At 37.0% G+C, this 24,929-nt stretch overlaps 1 protein-coding gene and 1 pseudogene across 2 annotated transcripts; one reads left to right on the forward strand and one right to left on the reverse strand.

The window, feature by feature from the left end:
- The first annotated feature begins 452 nt into the window (after positions 1 to 452).
- On the forward strand, positions 453 to 7,351 carry LOC104609327 (O-fucosyltransferase 35-like; annotated as a pseudogene). The gene is made up of 10 exons (XR_016077131.1): positions 453 to 1,203; positions 1,734 to 1,768; positions 2,481 to 2,577; positions 2,667 to 2,739; positions 2,848 to 2,918; positions 3,013 to 3,093; positions 3,667 to 3,799; positions 4,338 to 4,569; positions 5,543 to 6,012; positions 6,365 to 7,351. The product of XR_016077131.1 is annotated as an O-fucosyltransferase 35-like (transcript).
- Positions 7,352 to 9,627: 2,276 nt separating this feature from the next.
- Positions 9,628 to 24,239, reverse strand: LOC104609400 (MOB kinase activator-like 1A). Its single transcript, XM_010275694.3, has 7 exons — positions 24,056 to 24,239; positions 20,775 to 20,823; positions 20,570 to 20,678; positions 13,639 to 13,732; positions 11,527 to 11,660; positions 11,281 to 11,444; positions 9,628 to 9,995 (listed from the first exon to the last, which is right to left on the reverse strand). Exons 1-7 carry the CDS (start codon positions 24,079 to 24,081, stop codon positions 9,924 to 9,926), a joined length of 648 nt encoding a protein of 215 aa, XP_010273996.1. The 5' UTR covers positions 24,082 to 24,239; the 3' UTR covers positions 9,628 to 9,923.
- Positions 24,240 to 24,929: the final 690 nt, after the last annotated feature.

The following is a 24,929-nucleotide window of genomic DNA, read 5'->3' on the forward strand; positions in this document are numbered from 1 at the left end:
TGGCTAGGACTCTTTATGGCCCTTGCTAAATCCATGGGAGGCGTCTCTTACATGCCAAAGGAGGATCACCATGATGAGAGGTGCATGTTGCACCGATGATGTAGGCACTTATATGCTAATGATATGAAAAACAACCGTTGGGCCAGAGCACACCTATAAATTGTGAGCAACAGGATAGCTCAATTAGCTTAGACACGGGGTTGACATGGTGAATGGTCATAACCCACATGCCAAACCTCCTTTCAATGTACATGATGGAGTGCCGGTCTATCTATGCATTATCCCATATGTGCCAAGTTTAAACACCCAAGATCAACCGCCCCTCGTAAAATAATAGGTTAAGCTTTTGAAATTCTACAAATAAAATACATCACTTTTCCAAAAAATATAATAGCATATTTATAGTATTGCCATTCAACATTCGGTTGGTAGGTCAGCTTTTGTTAAATGCATATACCAGGTCAGTAGGCAAATCTCCTACCTTAAGCCTTTTTGGAGGCGCGGGTTAAAATTCGTGTTCGTGGGAAATTAGGCTCTCCGAGCCTCTGTTACGTTATTCGTTATGATTACGGATTACCGCTGCGTAAAAACTGAAAACTCGGGGACCATTTTAGAATTTAGAACCTGGATTCCCTTCTCGGCTGGCCTTTTAACTGTTGTATAATGAAAGAGAAGTTCGGAACTGGTTCGTTGATGCCTGATAGTTATCTCTAACATTCACCTCATTCGCCGTTGATACCCGATCCTATCTTTTCCTACTCAGGACATGGGCTTCCAACAACACCACAACAACAGCAGCAATGGCGTCTCTCAGAGAGTTAACAGCCCAAGATTCTCGGGACCCATGACTCTCGAAGAGCTCACTCCTTCAAGCGTTACAACAACAGCACCAATCCAAAAACCCATCACGAGGTTGACCTCCAACTCAACTCCCCAAGACCGGAGAGCCCAAATAGCCCCGTTTTGCTTGATGGGTTGGAGTCAGTTTTTGAAAGGAAACAGCCCCTTCATCCGCTTCAGCGGTTTCGTCTGTTGAAGAAGCCGGTCGGGTCCGTTGTTGCGGATTTGGGGTTGAGGGAGAAGAAGAGACTGGGGCATTGGATGTTCTTGATGTTCTGTGGGGTCTTCTTGTTCTTGGGTGTCTTGAAGATTTTCACAAATGGGAGGTTTGGATCTGCAATTGAAACAACGAGCTTTTATCAGGTCAGTGAAATCCCTCAGGCTCTATCTCCTTGATTTGTAACTTCTTTTCGGTTTCGTGTTTTAAGTACTCACTCCTCGGTTGTTGCGTCTAAAGCGTTGCATTGCGACTGTTGAGTGACAAAAAAAAATTACTTTTTTTTTTAATGGTTGCAGCGTTGTTGTTAATAAGTTGATTGGAGAACCGGCATATCTCCCTACCGGTCACCCTTCCCCGTTGACGTCTGAAAATAGTTAGTGCGTGATTGAGTAATGTTGGTAATTTTACATGCTTCATTGGGAAAGTTCACCTTTGTGTTATTGGTACAAATTTGCAAATAAAAGGCTTTGTCTTCTGGATGGCTGGGCTCTAGGTATTTTGGTTCTCTCTCTCTCTCTCTCTCTCTTTCTCTCTTTCTCAGGTATTTCGGTTGTCTTACCCCAAGCCCGGATAAAGTAGGATGGTAGCCGGCAGTAAATCTTTTGCCAAATTTATCATGGTCATTGGGTCCTGATTTATCTTCTCATGCTAGCAGAACCGAACGATGAAACAGGATTCATGTAGTCAACCCCATATGGTTGGGATAAGGCTTAGATGATAATGATAATGTAGATCCTGATTTGTCTTCTCATTCTAGCACTAACAGAACGGAATAGAGAAACATGATTTATGTAGCGGAATACAATGATGTTAATTTTGTTCTGTTGTGACTAATAAAAACAGGGCTCACCCCCATTGGGATGTTGGATTTGTCACACTTAGGTGTTAGAAATTAACTTCATCCATAATATGCAGTGTTATCTTTGTTGTTGGGTTTTGATTGGGTCACGAGAGACCATGGAAATCATTTGTTGCCCATCATGTATAGCATCCTTTTATGATTCTCTTTTATATTAAAGATATCTCTTTGATCTTTACTGCTCAAAAGAGGGTGCAAAAAAGGTGCATCTTCAAAAGATGAGGGAAGGATAATCATGAGTAAGAAATGAAATGTGGAAGAATCTAGAGAAACTTTTAAGTTGTTATTCCAAGGTTCCAGTTCTTAAGCCTCCTGAAGAGGGCCTTGTAGAACTAAGAGGTCATGTGCTTAATTCTCTTGCCAAATGAATATTCCTGACCCTATGTAACATCAGATTCATCTAAATATTTCATGGTATAATTTTTCCATCTCTATTTTCTCTCTTCTTTCTTACTTTGAAGTTGTTTTTTGTGCATTCTTTATCTTATCTAGTTTATTCCACTTTTCCCGAGTAGGACCATTCTGACACCTCCATCACTGATAAGTGTTCCAAAGCTCTAGTGAACATGATGAGTATAAGGAAGGTGGTAGCAATATTGAACGAACCCTAAAGATGGTTGCATCTGGTGTAGTGAGTACTGAAAACAGCATGGTCAAAGTAAGTCTCCTAAAAAGATTGCAGTGCTTGTTCATATCCCTAGTCTAAGAAGTATGTGTTACCTAGTTCATGAAGTTTCCTTCTTTCAGTATTCAGATATCTGGTCCAAGCCAAATAGTGAGAATTTTATTCAGTGCATTGACCAGCCAAAAAGCCACAAAAGTAAGAAATTCTAGATTATTCTATGTGTATTGATGCATCTTTTTTTTTTGTCTCCCTTTATAAGATGTTCTCTAATTCCCCTTCCCCCTAATGGTGTCTGTCGTGCAGAGTTGGATGAAAAGACAAATGGTTACATTCTTGTAAATGCAAATGGGGGCTTGAATCAGATGAGATTTGGGGTCTGGATATTGTGCATCCTGATTATTCAAATAGGCTTTTATAGAAATGTTAATAACAACTGTTTTCTGATGAATAAATATTTCTAGATTGCAGATCTGTGATATGGTTGCAGTTGCTAAAATCATGAAGGCAACACTTGTCCTTCCTTTGCTTGATCATTTGGACTGATGAGAGGTTTCTTCTTGAACTCCTTGACATTTGAACAGGTCATCAAAGACAATATGTAAAAAAGAAATCCTTCGTTTTCATCAAGTTGCCTGTAATTCTTATTTCCTTCTCACATCTCATGCAACGTAGACTAACTCTGCCAGTGTGAGTTTTGTCTTACACTGCTGGTCCCAAGTCTGCATAAAAGAGGAGGGTTGTGTCAGGTTGGCAGCCGACACTAAACATTTTGCCAAACTCTCATGGTAATGGATCCTGATTTGTCTTGTCATGCTAGCAGAATCATGGTGAAACAAGATTTATGTAGTTGGGACAAGGCTCAGACGATGATGATGAATATAATGTTAACTTAGATTTGCCAAATCTGACAAGTAATAAACTCCAATTTAATTTACCTGCTTTATTTAGTTATGTCTACCCGTTGTGTAATTTTGTTTGTATACTATCTTGTCAAATATGCCAGTTTTCCAGGTTGATGTGCTGCATCTTGTGTCTCTTTTCATATTGCATAGGATTTATAGATGGTAGGGAACATTAGAATTTAATGTGGACCTAATATATTTTTCATGCTTTTATCTACAGTGGCTTCAAGGATTTGTTTGATTGGAAGCACTTCATTGAAACATTGAAGGATGACGTCCATGTTGTTGAGACATTACCACCGGCCTACGCTGAAATAGAACCTTTCACAAAGACACCTGTATCCTGGTCCAAGGTTAACTCTCAATTGTGAATTTGTTTATCAGTTGTTTTGAATAGACAGGTGCTTTGCCTCTCCACCTGCAGTCCTGCAATTGATCAACATGAGTCTAATAAGCATTATCATCTCTTAGATGGGTTGGCCAGAAATTGCACCTATGTGGATCCCAACTGTCTAGTCATTTTGTTTATTTTCTCAATAAAAGTACATTCAATGTCAAGCACTAATGTTTAAACAATTGGAAATAAATAAAAGTATGAGAAATATTCCAATAAAGAGTTCAGCAGTTGGATGGTAGGTGGGTTTATCTGATTGATGTAAATCCTGGGTATCAGTATTCGGGAGTTTAGCAATTGATCTAGAACATTAATCTATGAGCACATACACATAAACCATTTAGTCTGTAGATAGAGCACATACACAAACCATTTAGTCTGTAGAGAATTGATGCATCAGCATCTGGTATTGAGTGCCAACACCCATGTCTTATATTGTCTACCTGTTACATGTCTGGGATTTAACAACATTTAATCAGTTCATTGCTATGGTTTAGGTTAATTTTTACAAAATGGAGGTCCTCCCACTTCTGAAGCAGCACAGAGTTATTTACTTCACTCACACTGATTCCCGACTTGCAACAATGAACTCCCGGATTCCATACAAAAGTTGAGGTGCCGTGTGAACTATAGGGCATTGAGATATTTGGCCCCGATAGAAGAACTTGGAAACACCTTGGTTTCAAGGTTGCGACAGGTTGGAGGCCCTTATATTGCACTTCACTTGAGGTAATTTATATTATTTTCTTCCTGCCACAACTTCCTAAACAAGATTTTTTGATAATCCCACCAGAGGGAAAGAGGATTGATTATTAAGTTAGAATTTACAGTTTTTTTTTGGATCAATAACCACAGAAATAAAAAGTAAGGTAGAATTCAGAGGTTCAAGAACATTTATTGGTTATGTAAGCATGACATAGTGAAATCAATATTGAATAATTTCATCAGTTCAAGATACAGGATATAAACATAGAATTCTGGATGATTGTTGACCAGAAAAAGAAAGCCCAACTAAAAACCGTATTTAATGTTTATGTCAACCCATGAGACAAGGTACTCTGGGCTTTGTGAAATCCATGTCAGTTTATATGAAAACTGATAGTTATCTCCCACAAAGAAATCCAGGTCAGTGTATATGAAAACATATGGATATTTGAGTAAACAACCAAAGAAAAAGTCATTTCGAACTTGCTCAGAGACCTGACTGCCTAGTAGTCTAGGCAGTCATGGTTTCTTATATTCTTTAATTGGGGACACATAGTCCCATAGGAATGATCTCAGTCAACTTGTTGAAGAACAGAAAACATTAATGGGTAATTAATTTCAAATGGAGATCAATACAATGTTACAGATATCTTTCTTATTTATCACCACATAGACTAAATTGGAGTGACTAAAAGGAGGGGAAATAATTATGGTTTCTGAAGGTTCTGTATCCTTGGTTTCTCAAGATGAAAACCTTCAAATCGTAGTTTGTAGTTATATAGTTCAATGAACAATACCTCTGTAATTGTTCAAGATGGTGACTTATTTTAGTGCTTTTAATAGAAAATTAGTAATTTAAGTTGAAAGGACTATGTGTTGATCTCAGATATTAAATGGCCTTGGAACTTTTGCTGAAAATCCATGTTAACACCAACATATGTCCAAAAGGAGGATTGTTCTGGATTCTATTACTAAACATTCTCGTTTTTCTATTCAGGTATGAGAAAGATATGCTGGCTTTTACAGGATGCAGTCATAACTTGACAGCAGAGGAAGATGATGAGCTTAGGAGGATGCGTTATGAGGTCAACCATTGGAAGGAGAAGGAAATTGATGGGTCTGAGAGAAGGAAAGCTTGGGGGCTGCCCACTAACCCCAAGAGAGACTTACCTTCTGCTCAAAGGTTTGGGTTTCCATTCCAGGACCACAATTTACCTGGTGGCTGGTGAAGCTTATGGGAATGGGAGCATACAATATCTCAAGGATGATTTTCCCAACATATACACTCATTCCACTCTTTCTATGGGAGAGGAGCTAAATCCTTTCAAGAATCACCAGAACATGCTTGCAGTATGTTGTTGCTCTTCGGAGTGATGTTTTTATCTATACGTATGATGGGAATATGGCAAAGGCTGTGCAAGGTCATAGGTGCTTCGAGAATTTTAAGAAAACCATCAATCCTGATAGGTCTGATAGGTATTATGCTGATCAACGTCTCTCTCTCACTCTCTCTCTCTCTCTTTCTGATCCTGTGTCTCCGCCACAAGCCTACAACTAACTGGGGCCAACATTGTGTAATGGCCTTTTCTTATATATGTAAGAAAAGTCCTTACCCAATGTCTCCACTATCTGGGGTCTTGGGAGGGGTGAACTGGATACAGACCAAACCTTTGGCGTTTTGTTTTTGCACAAAGTGGCCACTGAACCCATGGCCATGTTATCGCTTATGAGCCCGGGATTTTGCCATTATGCCTAACAATGGCCTCTATGTATATAAACTTGAATATTAAGCTAATATGTGATTTTCTCATTATGACAGGCTGAATTTTGTAAAACTAGTTGATGAATTTGACGAGGGGAAGTTATCTTGGAAGAAGTTCAGTTCCAAAGTGAAAAAGCTACACAAAAACCGAGATGGAGCTCCATATCTAAGGGAGCCTGGAGAGTTTCCTAAGCTGGAGGAGAGTTTCTATGCAAATCCCCTTCCAGGATGTATATGTGAAACAACAACAAATGACAAGTAGAGGTTGAAGTAAGAGGTTTTACTAATTTTCTTTGAAGGTGTGAAGCCACCTCAAAGCCAACAGAAATTAGAAAAGACGTTAGCACGGCTGCGGATATATCATCATTATGGTTGAGAAACTTAAAAGTTATATCTCTAAAGAGACAGCAATCCATGTCATTCAAATGCCCTGGTTCTGGGAAGTCCACCGCATGAAGGCTGTAAAACCAGTGCAAAGATGTTTGTTATGAGATGTGCCTTGCCTCTCTCTCTCTCTCTCTCTCTTTTACTGCAGTCCAGTGCAACATGGAGTTTGTTCTAATGAAAAGCAAAATAAGAGAAGCTTTCTGAAGCAAGCTTCGTCATTCATTAGTCATTAGGTGATTTGTTCGAAAAATTAGGTGATTTGTTCAAGCTGTAGAGAATTGACATGACCCCAACAAGGCAACAACGATTCCAGTGGTTCTCAAACCCAAAATTATAATCGACTTGGAGATGCTAGTAGTTGGGTGATACTTGATAGATTACGCAATTTGTGATGCATTCAGGTGGTGAGAGGGTTGATATGTGATAGGCAAAATTTGCATCACACTATATGAAGGGGCAATACACAATTTAAAAAAGGGAAAATTAGTCAGAGTCAGCTGTATATTTCAATTTATGCTGCAGGTTGGTTTAAAAACCAGCAAAACTCTAACAGCCAATTGTACATTTCAAATTATGAAACCCCCTGCCATGTCATCGGAGGCTTATGTGGCTGTTGCCAAAAAATTTATACTAAAATCAAAATATCGATCTCTTGAACTCTTGCTCCCTTTGTCTCTCCCACTCCCACTCCCTCTCCCTCTTGATCTCCCTTCCACTCTCTCTCATAGTCATCTCTCGACCTCCTATTCCCTTTCTCTCCCATTCTATCAGCTTTGGTCTACAACCAAATTTCTCTCTCTCTCTCTCTCTTTCTCATTCTCCCTTAGTCTTTCTCATGCCAAGGTCTTATGTTCTTTAATACGGTTTGGTTAATACCGTATAAGTGTGTCAGAAAAATAATAAAAAAAGAACGAGAGGGAGCAGGAAAGAAATTGAGAGAGAATGATAGAGATTGAAGGAGAGATCGACCAAGAGAGAATGAGGGAAAAGAAGATATCAATGTGAGAAAGGAGAGATCAATTGAGAGAGAAAAATAAGGGAGAAGGAGAGATTAAACGAGAAACAAAATGAAAGAGATTGAGGGAGAACAATAGTTTGATAGAGAGGGAGAGAATGAGAGAGATTGATTGAGAGAATGTAAAACCCTTTTCTCAAATCACACGGTCATTGAGTAGGGAGAGACAACTGTGAGAGTGAGAGTGGAAAGGAGATCGAAAGATAAAGGGAGTGGGAGAGAGTGAAAACCCTTTTTTTTTTATTTTCAAATAATCTAAACTGTGTCCAACATGGATTAAGAATCCCATATTGGAAACAACCACATAAGCCTTCGATGACATGGCGGGGTTTTTTATAATTTGAAATATACAACCGACTGTCAAAGTTTTGTTGGTTTCCGAACCAACCTACAGTGTCATTTTAAATGTTGAGCTAGCTCTGACTATAATTTTCCCTTTAAAAAATAGTTAAGTTCCAAAAATTGGATATCACATGAATGAATGTTGATACCTTTAACCTTGGATATACATATACTCATTCCAAAAATTTTCATAATTAAAGCAGCTAAAAAATCACTAACTTCACATAGCATTTGAATTGAATTTACGGCATGTTATTATGCAAAATGAACACCAGAACTCCTACCCAAGGTTTTTAAAACTGAACCAGACACTGAACCATTTTGGGGACCGGTTCCCAAGTTGAATGGTTTGACCATCCAGTTCGAACGGATGGCCTGTTTTGACTAAAAAAAATAAAATAAAAATGACCAAAACTGTTGTCTAGGTTGATGGTTTGACCGCTCAGGTCATTGGATTGTTTACCAAATCAACGATTTTTGACCAAAAAGCAATTTCAAGGTGAAACAGAACCAATTACCTAATGGATAGGGATGTGGAGAGTTTGGAATCTCCTCCCATAACACTTTCCAACATGATCCGACACTACACAACTCACATGAGACTGAGACCTACAATACAACTGGGATCCACCATGTATGAAATGGGTGGTGTAAGATCACGTTCAAAAGTATCTTGTGGGCAGGACATCTAAACTTAACGTAGGAAGAGTTTGTGGGCAGGGGATCCAAAGTAGCGCAGAGATTTAGTATCAAATCCCAGTGCCACTGAGGTTGGAGAGGGATATGGCCTTATAGGCGCGAGGGATGGGCACCCTATCGTGTAGCCCATTGAAGCCACCAGACCATGAAAAAAAGGAGACTGGATCTATTCCTCACACTGACCTCATAGGCACATCCCGCTGTGCATTGGGAACATCTCCAATATTTTATCACATCCCGCTGTGTTATTATTTACAGGAGATGTTCCCAATGCACGATGGGATGTGCCTGTGGCTGTGAGGTCGTTGTGAGGCTCCCTGTGTGAGGAGCACATCCCACCTCGAAAAAAAGGGGAATCTCCAATATTTTATCACATTCTAGCAAGCCCAAGAAGCCTCGGAGCATGTGCCTCAACAATTAGAAGGGATTTTTTTTGTTCGATCCACCTCAGAAATCTTTATAAGTTTGTACAGTTGGGAACAATGTCAAGGGGAAATTCCATCACAATTCAAGGGGTGGTGTAGCATAACCGAGGGTTTGGAACAACACATTTAGAAAACCAAAAGTTTCTGAGGGCAAATAGACCATAAATTTCTCTAAAAGAAAAAAACATATGATTTTGTTCAGGTAGAGAAACTTAGGAAAGGAAACTATGATACCGTCACCACCCGGGGTTGACTGGTCGAATCCCTTCCAGCAGTATAGATTTTCTCTTCTGTTCACATCCGGACATACAGATACAGTCTCTAAACACCCGGTAAGCACGTTACTAACAAAGTAGTAAAATATCGTGGACGAGGTTGGTTGATGAATTGTGTATCCACCATCGTCACATCCACCAAATTATTAGTTGAACACTTGTGCCTGCCTGGCTGCCTAGAGAGAGAGACACACACAGACATTTTTCTTTCATCAATCAAATATACAAAACAAGATGTTATCCAAGTTGTGTACAAAACAAATATGTACAGTGCAAATACATATAAAATAATACAAAATATAAGGTTTTGCACTCTATATATTTGCATTTGTACTCCTTCCAAACTGAGCCTAAACGACTGAAAGAATACAAATAGAACCACACAACCACTTGAGGTTAGGCATGTCAAACAAGGTATGGCCATCATTTACAGTATCCAGTTTAGCCATCGTCATGTCCAACAAAAAGAATCTTTAGCATGAAAGGATGGATTCAATCAGGTCATAAAGAGGTGCAAGCTCTTCCTTTTCAATCAAACGAAATTCCTGCATCACACAAAGCCGATGAAATATGATTATCAAATGCAACTTTAGTTAATTTTAGTATCCAAAAACCTGAAATGCAACTCAGGAACAAAAATTCTGATTCAAAGCCCAGTTTGGATGTTAGATTCATTCTTTCTCAGAACAGTTTGTTACACTAGGGACTGTTTGATAACAGCTGAAAATGCTGAACTGAAAAGCTTATTGCTTTGTCTTTTAGTGAATAAGTTTTTAAGGAGGTCACAGGCTCCTTAATGTTAGATCACTTTCTTTTTGGCAGAAAAGTTAGATTACTATATGTTATGGACGCCTTCCTCGGGAAGACGTACCATCGCCGCCGGCAGCAACAAGCACCTGACCCACCGCCAGCAGCAGCAGTGATTCAGTGATGCTCATCCTACCCAGTTCGGCAACAACAACGTTATCTAGATTAGATTAGCTCATTTTGCTTGTTCTTATCTCTTCTTATCTTATCTTGTTAGTAGCTTATCAGATTAGGATTAGCTTATCTTATCCTTAGTAAGATAGAACTGGAAGTCTCCCTATTCAGCAAGGAGACTCCCTTTGATTAGGACTCTTGTAATCTCCTATTTAAGGAGACCCCATTATTGAATGAGATACCGAATATTCAGTTGAAGAAGTGAGTTAGGAGAGTTGGTGATCTCTTGAACAAATCACCAGAGGCGTCAAGATAGGTTCATCAAGAGCAGGAAGGAACAAGGGAAAACAGGAGGTTTTCCCCGTGGACCAACCCGTGACGAGATCCTATTCCCGGGCCCTCAACACTATACTCTTGAAAATTTTATTATTTAATTATTCTATCAACTAAAAGACAAAGAAATAAGTCTTTCAGTTACAGCAACTTCAGCAATTGCTGCTGTTTACATACCAGAAATATAGTTTTTCCAATGTTACACTGAAAGCATAGATTTCTAAGCCATCTGAATAAAGAAACAAGTATACTTGCAGTATGTTTAGTTTCTTGTAATCTCTGGCAAGGTTCCCCACCAAGTCCAGCAAAAAAATATTTTGTTCAGCTCCTTTTTTGAATAGAAGAAAGCTCTTGCAGGCTATCTATGTGGCTATAATATGCACACCCTTAAGTGAAGGTGTTGGCCAACCTAGAGATTATTTCATGTATATGATTTTGTATAACCAAAACGGTCTTAGGTCAAGCATCTCCATGTGAATAGAAGCATGAAAGTCTGTTATTAAGAGCAATTTGCTTCTATATTTTTGAGTAAAAAATTACAAAAAAAAAAAAAAACCTCAAAGCATGAGAGCTTACCCATGTGAATAAAATAAAATGCTTAAAGCAAGTATTCAAATGAGCTTCTTCCTTCAGACTGACAATCTTCTGAAAATGTGAGTGATAGATGTGAGCATATACCCTAAATAGTCTTTTGAAGATTGTCTTAACAACATCTCGGAAATTTGAAGGAAATGGTGCCCCTGTGGCAGGAAATAGATCAGCATGAAATATTTTCATGAAAAAAACGCTCTAGTATTATTAACACCATGGAACTTTACATACCCAATTTTTGAGGAAATATTGATTCATCATCGAGCTGAGATTCAATCCAGTCCATCAAATACTCAACATATTTTGGTGCAGATACCTCAATGGGTTTCTTTATTTGAACCCCATCAGCCCATCTGTATTCATACCTGTGGAACATCCAGTTCCTTAGAGCACTTGCTTGGCAAATGCATAATAAGCAGAGACCTATTACATATGAGAAAAATTAAAAAGAACTTCCAGAGGCTTGATTCAGCTGTGCTCCAGGTTAGAAGTTGGCAGACTTCCAAGTGGTGATAGGGTGGATGCTGGAAGGTGTCTCAGGTCTATGGTCAATACATCATTTCCTTAGGGAAGGTAGATCCTTGGCTTGCATTATGGATGCCTTGTTCAGCCAAGTCAAAAGATAAACTAATTCTGTACTGGACTTTCCAGCAAGAGAGGGAGTGGACAAGGTTGACTATTCACGTGTTAAGGACCATTGGGAATTGCTAATTTGGGAGTTATATTTTGCACTAAATTCTTCAGAGTTGATAGAAATTCCTGATAAAAGAACCTGAAAGTCTCATATGGGTACAATAGCACAACCTAGTGGTCTTATACTGATAATTAACTTTACAGGTACTTTATTTGGTAAGCAAGCTTGGTTTGATAGGAAAAGAGTTCAAAATAATTTGGGAACCAACTTGTATATGCCTTTTCCAACATAGTTTGGTAAGCCAGCTTGTATTTAATTATGCTTCTTCCAAAGCACTCTAGAATACTACTGCCCATGTATACCTCCAATAGGATCCTTCCCCTCTTAGCTGGTGGAGCCAAGTAGGAAATAGGAATTAGATGACCATAGATTCAATATGCCTGAAGCTGACCCCATATAGATGGGATAAAGCTTGGATGATGATGATGAGATTCAATATGCCTGAAGATGAGATGCAATGGGTTCCAAATACTAGAAAACTAAACTTGTAATAAAGAATAACAAAGAAAATAAGAAGAGAATGGAGAGAAGAGAGAGCAAAGTTTTGGGGGAAGAAAAAAGTCTGGCCACTTGAGCCATCCATTAGCTTACATATGTAAATAGTAAGAAGAGTGTAATAGAAACATATCTCCATTAACAAATAGAGGCAGAAAATGCTTCCCTAAATCTGAATTTCCAGAGTGAAGGGACAAGAAGAGGTGGTTAGTGTCCTCAAGACTCTTCTTATGAAGGATGCACAAAGGGATGAAAGATATCATTCTTTCTCCTAACTGCCTCATTTACCTGTATTAATGACTCTGGGAATTGCATCCTGACAAAAGACCTTGAATTTTGCTGGTGTAGGGCCTAATCAAACTACCTTACACAAAAATAAAGAAGTTACTGGAGAAGTGGAGGCCAGTTTGCAGGGGGAAAAATAGGAAGAAAGGATTCCAACTTCCAAGTCTGTCCAAAGTCCAAAGAAAATCTAATAGGTGAAAAGGATGCAAAATACAAGTAGGAATCCTTTTTATGCTCCACCACCAAATAAGAACTTCTCCTGTGAACCTGCTTGAGTGGGCAATTTTCTTGATTAAATATTATAGTTTCCTATAAGCATTGGATTATAACATGATAGCCCCTGGGGCAACAGTACAGGGGATCTCCAGGTCTAGGACTGTTGTTGGGTCAGAAGCTACCAAGGCCTAGCTCAATTGCATGAATGGTCCATATTCTTCAGTTGTATTACCATCCTCATTCCTAAATTATCAACTTTAACTTGGTCTATCCCAGTTAGGACTGTCTAGAATAACCCAAGAGCAAACATATGGAAAATATTGTTGATGCTAGAAAACTTGATGACTAAATAATTTTATCAGTCTATACTGGTTCAGGTTACCGTTTTTTTCATTTTGTTTTTAATTTTTATTTTTACCCACTTGATAACTAGTTCATATATGTTGAGATAAAATATGAAATCTAAGCCTGAAGCCACCCAGCACAAACTTGAAACTTACATGTGTCATGAATAACTAGTATAAAACTATGTAATAGATTTGTTTATCAAAAATATGGAATAGAATCTTCACTAAAAAAGATCAAACTGCAAACCACTTTCATATCATTACAAGCAGAAAGAGAATTTAGGCCAGGGACTGGTAGAAAGATACTTTGGTCCTGCAGTCATTGTGGGACAGCTGGATGGCGTGCAAAACTCGGTAAGAGTGCCATATAAAATGTTGACCTGATTGAAGAAGTCTACAGCTGAAAAAAAGGAAACAAAGAATAACCATCAAAACAAAAAGAAAAAATCCAATTCGAAAACTAGAATTACATTTCATAGATGTCAGCACATTCATGTAACTGGATAAAAGACAGTGTGATACTCTGATAAAAAAAAAAAGATTGTAGTACTGCCAATTGGGCACGGTATATGTTAAAAACAAAAATCCAAGGATACCTGAAATATTGATAAGTCCCTACTGGATTAATTGCTGCACCGAAAATAATAGCAACCAAGCAACACAAAGTACACTGCATACTATACAAATTGTTCTTTTCCATATAAAAAAAAGATCAAATGTTACCAACACAAATATGCATACTGGAACTGGAACTATAAAAGTGATAAATTGAACATATTGTTTTAAACCCAACCCATTGGGGATATCTTGGGATTTTGGTTTTGATCTTGGTCCAAGGGATCATGAATATGTAGATATTATCCAACTCCTTGATATTTTAAAATCCGTTCCCCTGACTCTTGATGAATCAGATCAAAGAGTTTGTGTTCCTGATCCTCTGCGAAATTTCTCATGCTCTGTTTTTGTATTTATCAGCAACAGCATTTCTCATGCTCATCTTTCTTCAAATCCCTTGATGAAAATCCTATTGGGTCCCCTTCTTTCCTGGTGAAGACAATGTGGGATGGTCTAGCCCCTTAAAGGTCAAAGTGTTTTGCTGGGAAGCCTCCTTGTTGATTATCAATACAGGTGATATGCTCCATCATAGAAGGGCATCTTGGTGTTTGTCTCCTCATGCATGTATCCTTTATTTTCAAAGTGTGAGGATGCTTACATCTCTTCCTTGATTGCCTTTCATTACAAAGGTATATAACCTTTTTCTTTATACTTCATTTGGATTTATTTGGCCTACTCCCTCAGAAATCATTGGGCTCTTTTCCTCTCAGCTTAATTCTATAAACACCAAGAGGACAAAGCTTCTTTGGCATTGCATTAGGGTAGCAGTCTTATAGGGTTGTAAGAAAAATGCTTGGATATTTGAGATAGTTTCAAGAAGAAATGCTCATTATTGAGCCATGCATGGTGCAGGTACTACATAGGTTGATGACAAGAGAAGAATTTAAAGGGAAAATGGTTGGTTCTATCTTAAGGGGGTGGTTCAATGTGATGAGCTTTTCTCCTTAAAGACAGGTGGTAGTGAAAACTTGGGAAAGGACAGAAAGGAGTCTTCTAAAACTGAACTTTGATGGGAGTTCCATTGGCAATTTGGGACAATCAGGAGAAGGGGGTTTGAGATCATGAGGACAGAATTATGATGACAGAGTTCCACACACTTCTTCCACAACCAAAATTAGCTGTTGATACATGCTGGAATAGGCTTTTTGTTGAAGGGGATGGTTAGGTAGCAGTTGGATGGTTTCTATCTAAGTGATGGGCCATGGAAATTAAATTTTGGACAGGGAATAATCCAAGAACAGCTGACATGTGTGGTTGTCGAGGAGAGGAGACAAATTGGCTAACCACTTGGACAGCATACGAGATATCAAAATGAGTCATGATGACAAATAAGACTACCCACAAGATGCCGATAATAATAGCATCTTTAAGAGGTCCACCATCATCTTTGGATAGCTTTAGATTGACCTCAAGTTGTATTAAGTATCAACTTGCTTATTATTTGTAAGATGAGTCAAGTTTGACTAAATTTGCAGCATACTTCTGCTGATTGACAAAATATCCTGAGAAGAACGAATTACCTCCAAGCCCAAAAAATAGATAAGAAGATCAAGATCCTTCATCTTGAAAGTATAACTAAGGAGATCCTTCAAATGAATAATACCCTCATGATCATCTCCAGTAATAAGAATGCCATCCACATACAATGGTAGGAGAGTAATGCCTTGTGGCCAAGTGAGGATAAAGAGTGAATAATCTGAAGGAGTCTGAATAAATTCGACATCTATAATGACATAATGAAACCTCTCAAACCAAACATTAGGAGACTGTTTAAGACCATATAGGGATCTCTTAAGGTGACAAACCAAAGTAGGACCACCACAATATCCTATAAGGAATTTCATAAACACTATCTCCCTCATGACATCCAACTGATGAATGTCCCAATGTTTGATAGCTGAGATTGCAAGCACAATGTGAACTGTGGTCATCTTGGCAACAAGAACAAATTATCCTCATAATTGATGCCATACTCTTGTTTATATCCTTGTGCCACCAAACAAGCTTTGTACCTATCAAGGTTTCCATCAGAGTTCAATTACACATAATAAATCCATTTACTGCCAATAATGGAAGCATTTGGAGGATTAGGAACCAAATCCAGGTATCATTTTCTAGAAGAGACTATATTTCAGCATCATAGCTTCTTTCCAATGTGAAACAGCCATAGCCTGCCACTAAGTCTTAGGAATACCTGTAGATGACAAAATTGTAGAAAATAAGCTATGGGAAGAGGCTTAGAGATACGAGTAGAATGATGTAAAGGTGGGGAAAGATAAGGTAAAGCATCAAAAGAAGAGGTACACAAGGAGGTTATAGTGTTAGAGGAGGAAGGACCTTGAACCGGTAGTGTTGGGGCTAGGGTAGTAGATTCTTGGGTAGTTATCTGCTTTCTAGCATATTGAAGGAGAGATAGAGCAGAGCTTATGAGGAGTCCAAAGAACCTATAATATCAAAGGAGCATAAAACCAAAATGGAAGGAACAAGGCGCTTTGCAATATGACTAAAAAAGGAGATATTTTCAAGAAACACAACATTTCTGGAAATCCTTATTCAATGGGCTTGAGGGTCATAACAAAGAAAATCCTTTATGATTTGAGTTATATCCCATAAAATCACAAAGGGCAGATTGAGGAGTGAGCTTAGTTTGTTCATGGGGAGGAAGGTGGACAAAGCACACACACCAAAAAATATGAAGAGAAGAGAAGTCTAGTGACCAATGGAACAAACTTTGGAATGATGAGGTATTACCAAAAACAAAGGAGGGAATCAAATTAATAAGATGAACAGATGTACTAGTTGCCTCCACCCAAAATGAAGTAGGAGCATGAGAATCTTGCAACAAGGTTCTCACAACATTCAATATATGCCTATTTTGCATTTTGTTACCCCATTCTATTGTGGAGTTCCAAACTTCCGGGGAAAGGATTTTGTGAATGTATTCCATGTTCCCTTAGAAAGAATTGGAAGTCACCATCAATGTATTCCCCCCCTAAATCTAAACATAATATTCCCATAATTGTGTCAAATTGGTTCTTTACCACGGCTAGAAAAAGTTTAAAAGTAGAAGAAACTCTGGTTTTTGTCTAAGAAAATATATCCAAGTATAGTAGGTAAAATCATCAACAAAAATCACATAGTATTTATAACCCATCTATGAAATCACTAGAGACGACCAGACATCACTATGAGTCCACTTAAAAGGAGCATCATAATGTGCAGTAGAAGTAGGACAAGGCAATACACTACATTATTCAAACCACAAGAAATGTAGGATTTATTAACATGAGCAAAAAAAGTAACTTTAGAAGACAAATAGCCAAAACAAAACAAAAAATCAAGTTTATTAGCAAAAGGGCGGCCAAGGTGCCTTTGCCATAAGTGTCACTCATTATTTCTGCAAATAAGTTTTGAACTAGGTGTAGTGGAGAGTAAATAAGATAGATTAGGTGAAACAAGTGTATTCTCGAACTCTAAGGCAAACAATCATCCACGTCTATGCCCCTTCCCCTTTACTGTCCTAGTGCATTGATCCTTAATCAAACAACCATCATAAGAAAAATATACAATGTTACCATCGTCAACAAACTGTCCAACTGAAATCAAATTGGTCGTAAGTTTAGGGACAAGAAGTGTCTTAGGAAGGTGAAACTGAGAAGAATTAAGTATGTAAAGACAAATCACTACAACTAATGTTTTATAGCTTTTCACCATTGGTTGTAATGCTATGTTTATTAAGAGACTAGGGCTTAAGATAATGACCAGGATGTGTTCCTATCATGTGATTAGAGACACCAAAATCAATTATTTAAACATGATTAGGTGAACAACAATAAAGAGAAGACTTACTAGACAACCTAATAGATGAAAACACAATAAAAATAGCTATAGATACTAATTTCAGCACCTTATTCTTAGTAAGAATACTAGAAGACTCACTCTTGGTTGAAGGCCTAAGTGGAGAAGAGGGAATCGTGCCACCACCAGTCGGATTCTCAATGCAAATCTAGAAAGCCTTGTGCTAACCCATTGTTTAACCACAAATACTTCCCTTATGTGGACATGTAGGACACTTAGTTATTATGTGTCCCTTCTGCTTACAATAGGTACATATATTCTTATTTTTGCAATGAGAAAACCACATGGCCGTACTCCTTACATTCATAGCATTGCACATTGGATAGATCCTTTTTAGGCTTGGATCTATTTGTTAGAAAAACTGCTTCTGCTCCCAAATTCTGCTTCGGCTTGGATCTATTTTTAGGCTTGGATCCTTTTTAGCCTTGTCTCCTCCCTCAAAAGTTCTCCCAAAAGCAAATCCAAGCTTGGAGTAGTATCTCTACTCAAAATATTTGATCTGATTACCTCATATTCGTCACAAGTGCATCAAGAAATGCATGGTCTTTCTTTTGTCAAAATGTTCTTTCATAGTCTTAACACAACATGCTGTTAAAGATTTTTTTTTTTTTGATAAGTAACATGCTGTTGAAGATTCACCCATACGTATCAGTTCATACTCAAGTCCATAGATTTAAGTCTCTATCCGATACTATTTGAAAAAGGTTAGATTGTTGATAAATATCTCCTTTGCAGTTTTCAAGCCCCTCATTGGAATGGCTATATTAGTCTCAATTGATCCAAGAATCCAGGAAACAATCTTGGCATTATCAATATTCCATTGTTTAAGCCCCTTGCTATTAGATACATTAGGTTTGGGTGATCAGTCATCAATATTACCCCAAAGACCCTGCCCATCAACACAAATCTAGAAGTGAAACTTCCACAGTGAATAATTACTTCATCAAACCTTATGGCAAGAATATCTCTTCTATCCGAGGCCATTCCGGAAATGAAATACCAAGTAAACACACTCCAAGGCAAGGAAACAGATATTAAAGCAAGAAATAAGAAGAAATGTTGCTATAAACCAATTAAAACTAGATCTGATGGTAAAAGTAATAGACAGTAGAAGAGGTCCGGCACCAAAGAAATCAGCCTTCACAGAAAATAACCCAAAATACTAAGAAATTGGGCAGCAGTCCAAAAAAGGAAGGTACAGGTTCAAAAGAGACGGAAATATAGGGAAGCTATTGATGAGAAGAAAGGGATCAAAACCCTTCGAAATCAGTCTGGTTTTCGATCCAAGGGAAGGAATAAGTGCAAGGGCCCAGGACAACTTAGAATCCAAGAGCACACAGTGATCGGAACAATCAGTAAAGAAAAAAAGAAAAGTCCAACCTGATTGGACTCCAGAAAAACAGTGCTGATTGCTGAGTTTGTATTGATCAGAACAGCCACCAAATAGTCTTAGAAAGCTTCAATGTAATCCTTTTTAAACTTGAACTAAAAGATGATGCAAGTTGCCTACTCTGATACCATGAAAGTTCATACAAGAGAAGAGAGAGAACAAATTTGGAGGGTTTGTCTAAGGCCACACAAGTTGTATTATATACTAATGAGATACAAAAGATAGGAAAGGACTATTGTACCCTTCTCAAGTCTAAACTCTCAAGAAAGAATAAAAGAACAATAAGAAAATAATGTACAATGATATAGTACATAGAATACACAATAAAAAGATACTCCCAAAGAGATCAGCTCTTATAATCTCCGATGTTAGAGTTTAGGCCCGTGGTCTAGGCTCCCGCCAATGCGGGTCTGGGGAGGGACAGATGCATGCAACGTTACCCCCTCCACATACAGAGAGGCTGTTTGCAAGATAAGAATCCCAGTCACCCAGGTTGCAATGCACTCATCTGAGATGAATTTCAATATCTGTAAATATTTTGCCCAACAGCTTAGCAAGATTGGGAGTGAACTACACCACATTAGAATTAGAACGGGGAAGGCCAGGCCTGGGGTTAGTTTATAATCCCATGGCTAATGGCTTTCAAATGTTTTACAAACTGTAGACTTTGACTGCTTTGTGATGGTTTATAATCCCATGGCTTTCAAATGTTTTTATTGTTGCTGATAAAAATGTATTTTTGTATCATAGTATCATAATGTGTGTAAACGGATCGAATTCTAATTAGATCAGGCAATGTCTGAATTCGAATTTGATATCCGAATTTGATTCGATATCCACCGGATATTGAAAATTAATATTCGAATTCAAATTCGATTAAATTTTGAATATTTGATTTGATTCGAATTCGATTAATTAATTATTTTAGATAATTAATAAATATATAAAATAAATATTTTATTGATATAAAATATATAAATATATAAATTATTTATATAACTTAATTATTATATATATTATATATAAGAATTAAATAATCAATCAAATTTGAATATTTATCGAATCGAATCAGATTATATCCGAATTCGACTGATTAAATATTCGAATTATCCGAATTCGATTCAATTATATCGAATATTGAATTCGAAATTAGATTTTCGAATACCGTTAACACCCCCTAAGTATTATAGTCATAGAAAACCAAAGAATGAATTACTTGTACTAGAAAAACTTGGAACACAATAAGAACCAGCAATGTAATCAGGCAGCTCATCATACTTGGTGGATTAATTTGATGACATAGAGAAACATACTATATATTATTGAACTTAGCAGCAATTGTACTCTTTTAGTTGGTAAGTTTAAGAGTTTTACTGTTTACAGCCATCCATTCATTAGGATCCTCTCCAGGAGGTAGCCGTACAGCTTCCCTCAAGTTCCCACTACCCAAGGTAGCATCAATGTGTTTTTGAAGCTGTGCACCCTGCATATAAAATAAGTAATCAAGTATGATACAGAAAAGGCAGCTACTAGAAGAGATGAAGAAATAGATAACAAAACAGAGCAGCTAAGCACTAACCTTACTTCCTGATGGAGCATTCTTTTTGGGACGAAATGTTCTCTGATTCCTGTTTAGTATAGTGTATCAAATTTATAAGAAAAAAATGATTCTTTGGGCCAAAGTAACAACACTAATACTTGCATCCACCAGTTTCAACATAATAATAATAACAACAACAACAACAAAATTGTAACATATTTATTTAAATCTACCCTATAGTTTGCATTTTACTAAAACACTCCTTATAGTTTCACATATTTACTTAAACCTATCCTATAGTTTGTATTTTACTAAAACACCCCTTATAGTTTGCAACCTATTTACTTAATCGACCTTTTACTAAGAACTATTTGTTTTGCCATATGAAAATAGTAACATGATCACCTAAACTGAGTGAAAAATGTTTAAGGGCATGGACCCATGGTTGTTTATTCCAAAAGTACCTTTAAACTGAGTGGAAAATGTTCAAGGGTATGAATCCATGGTTGTTTAATCCAAAAGTACCCCTAACACTTTTTTGTATAGAAAACAAAAGTGACAATTAGAGAGAAAAATAGAGTGGTTGTTTGTGTTTTATTAGGGGCAAAAATGATATTTTTGTTTTTAATTTTTTTTATTAAATTTATTTGAATGGATATTAGTGTTAAAACTATCATTTTCCACTTTCATCTAATGGAATGTCCATTAAGTAAATTGATTACAAATTATAAGGGATGTTTTTATAAAGTACAAACTATAGGATAGGTCTTAGTAAATTCATGAAACTATAGGGGGTGCTTTAGTAAATGACCCTTCATTTTATAATGAAACGCCAGTTTTCAAGAAAATCATTTATTGTCCCCAAGCAAATACAACTAGGGGTGGATTCGAGTCAAGTCGAGCCGAATACTTGGCTATTCAAGCTTGACTCACAAGAATAGTATTAGGCTCGAGCTTGAACTCGACTCGGTTCATAGCTCGCAAGTTCGAGCTCAACTATAAGTCAATTTTTTTTGAAAAATAAAAATTATATGTATAAAATTACTTTTTTTATTTTTCAGACAAAAAATTAAGAATTATAAGAATTATTTAATATTATATATATACAAAAAATAATTATAAAAATTATTTACTATTATACATAAAAAATAAAATTATTATTATATATAATAAAATAATTTATTACATATATGTATATGTATATATATATAATAAAAATTATTTATTTAATACTAGGCTCACGAGCCTCAAGAGCCAAGCTTCACTAGGCTCGAGCTTGGCTCGATTAGCAAACGAGTCTATATATTGGGCTCGAAGCTCGGTTTTTTCATGAGCCGAATTCGAATATCTCGTGAAAGGTTCAGCTCGTGGCCACCCCTAAATACAGCCCCACATACAAAATCTAGCATTAGACCTTGTACTTTGTGAGAACTGGGTCTTGCCCCAGTTTTCCATATGGTTGGTTGGTTTATGTCTTTATGACGGTCAAGAACCATGGCTGTTAGACTGCACTACTGTAACTAGGCTCAGTTTGGAAAGAGTACAAATACAAATATGCAAAGTACAAATACATACAAAATAATAGAAATTAGAAGGTTTTGCACTCTACATATTTGTATTTGTACTCCTTCCAAACCAGCCTTACGAACTTTTTCTTTTTTTTGAATGTAACAGAAGTGTACTACACACAATGGGGGGCCATTGTTTTATTTTTATGAACTTTCTCAACTTTCTGATTCTCTATTTTTCTTTCAAGGCAGGCAAAGGGCAAATACAGCCTAAAAGATTATTGAAGATAAAGGGTTTTTTTTTTAATAGAAGAAGATAAAGTTTTTATTCCTATATACCTCTTAACCCTTAAGCAGTTAACCTTCATCATTAATCTTGATTTGTTTATAATAACCTTCATATCCCTCCTTGGGACTTCATCTTTTACCACAAGAAAGAGAGAGAGAGAGAGAAATGAAGAAGAAACAGAAAAGCCGAAATGTAGCAAAAAATTATGTTTCCTGTAGAGGAAATAATTTTAAGGACGTACTACACAACAAAGTCTTATTTAGGTGGATACAGTCTATGTCAGTTAATGTGGAGGGATGAAAAACCCACATCATCGTCCATATTAGACAGGCAGCTCTCCCTCAGATATGTCATATATAGTTCACTCATTTAGTGCTAGTAAAAGAAAAGGTCTAGAACCTTATCTTTGTTACTTAATAAATGTCTTGTAGAAAACAATAATGCATTCATTGTGCACGTTAGATATTTATTTAAGTCAAATAAGCTAAGCAAGTGGATAAAGAAAAATGTTATATATTAAAGTGTTCATCAAGAATTCATTTGAGTATGTACATGTCCAACACAGACACTTGATCCGCTTAAGAGAGTCGATGCAACATTATTGGTTTCACAACTCATGATGCTATACATAGCTCATAGAAGATCCAGATGAATGCTTTTTCATCCTTTATCAGAGATCGAATGAGAAATTGGGAAGAAGACCTAATTTTTCATAAGCTCATTTGATCTGCATGCTTGTTGTGATCAATATATAGTTGAGTTGACCCTCTGTTTATTTCAAAAAATGTAAAATACGTGTTTTACTTCATTATCTACACTACATCAGGCATGCATGCATCAGTGCTCCACCGAAAAACAAATATCATCCCAAGCTCCGGCCAGAGGAATCTAAAGTAAGATTATTTGTACTCAATTGTAAGAACAAATTAAACGGCTTCAGACAACAACGACATAAATCCTTCTCTTCCCATTCGGTAATTGGATAATCCAACCAAATCTACCAAAGCCCGAGTTATAAAACGTGTGAAAGACTACTTAATCACCAAAAAAGAAAACGTTACGCGCGCACACAAAGATGTTCCATAGCTCACGTGTCATACAAAAGTAGACAAGACCGAGATTCTAAATCGGTAAATGTTTTGTTTCTCAAAGGCTCGTACGTCCTCAGAGCCTAATATTTGAGCTTTTTTTTTTAATTTAATTTCTCACTTTTCTTCTTTCTTCTGATCGATTGATGATAGAAGGAGAATTCAAGGAGCTCGGATCGGGCACTAGAAAAATCCTTCAACTTGATTAACAATTCATGAAATCACAACCCAATAAAAACAAGAACAATTCAAAGTCTAGATCCTTAAAACAATCAAAATCTCCAGCATGGACATCGAACGATCAGAAATAATTAAAGGTTATCAACGACATAACTCCAACCATCAATTCTACGACACTAAAAGGATGAAGAAGAAACAATTGAAGGAAAGCAAAACCAACGACATTAAAGAATTCGTGTAAATGATGGTTTATACCTGCTTCCGAGACCAAAGAGACTCATTGGTTAGAAACTTAGAAATGAATATTTCCCTGATTTTAATTGCTTTCGAGGGTAGAGATGATGGTGGTGGTGGGATCGCAGGGTTCTGTTCTTCTCCTCCTCTTCCCCAATCTCTCTATCTTCTCTCTCTCTCCCTCCAAGGCGCACCAAATGTTGGAGCAAGTATTTATAGGTAGTGGGAGAGAGACAGGGACTCGGGAGTTGGAGGGAAAAAGTCCAGACTGGCATTTGAGATGGAGAGAAGCCAGGTCTCTCTCTCTCTCTGCCAGCCAAATAAAGCCATAAAATTAATCACCCAAAAATGTTAATATCCCATGAAAATGCAATCGGTCAAGCTTGATGATAATCTGGTCATTTTGTTATATGACCCCACTGTGGAATTAGATGCAGATTTAGATCTAGTGTTTCAGTTCAGTGGATCAAGATGAAGAAATATGATTATGATGTGGTGGATTATATATAGATGTATTATTGATCGTAATGTTGATGATGATGATGTCGTTGTTGTGAATGATTGATGATGATGATGATGTTGTTGTGAATGATTATGATAAGACTATTTATTGATCATACCTAAAAATATAAATAATATTGAAAATTCCCATATTTTTTCTACTCAACATTTAAAAGTGTCCAATACCAAAATGCATCAAGGACATTAAATCTAATGTTGAAATAATTATGACTAAGGTATAAAGATATAAAAAATAAACATTTTAATTGTTTGTATAAAGAGCTACACCATAATCAACAATACTAAGAGCTTCAGACATGTAGATATCATATAATAATTTTATTAATGGTATACTAACCGGTGTTTAGCTTCAAATCTACTCAAAATTTACTAT

This window comes from Nelumbo nucifera, chromosome 6, assembly GCF_055504915.1.
Source record: "Nelumbo nucifera cultivar China Antique chromosome 6, China Antique-T2T, whole genome shotgun sequence".
Taxonomy (NCBI): Eukaryota; Viridiplantae; Streptophyta; class Magnoliopsida; order Proteales; family Nelumbonaceae; genus Nelumbo; species Nelumbo nucifera.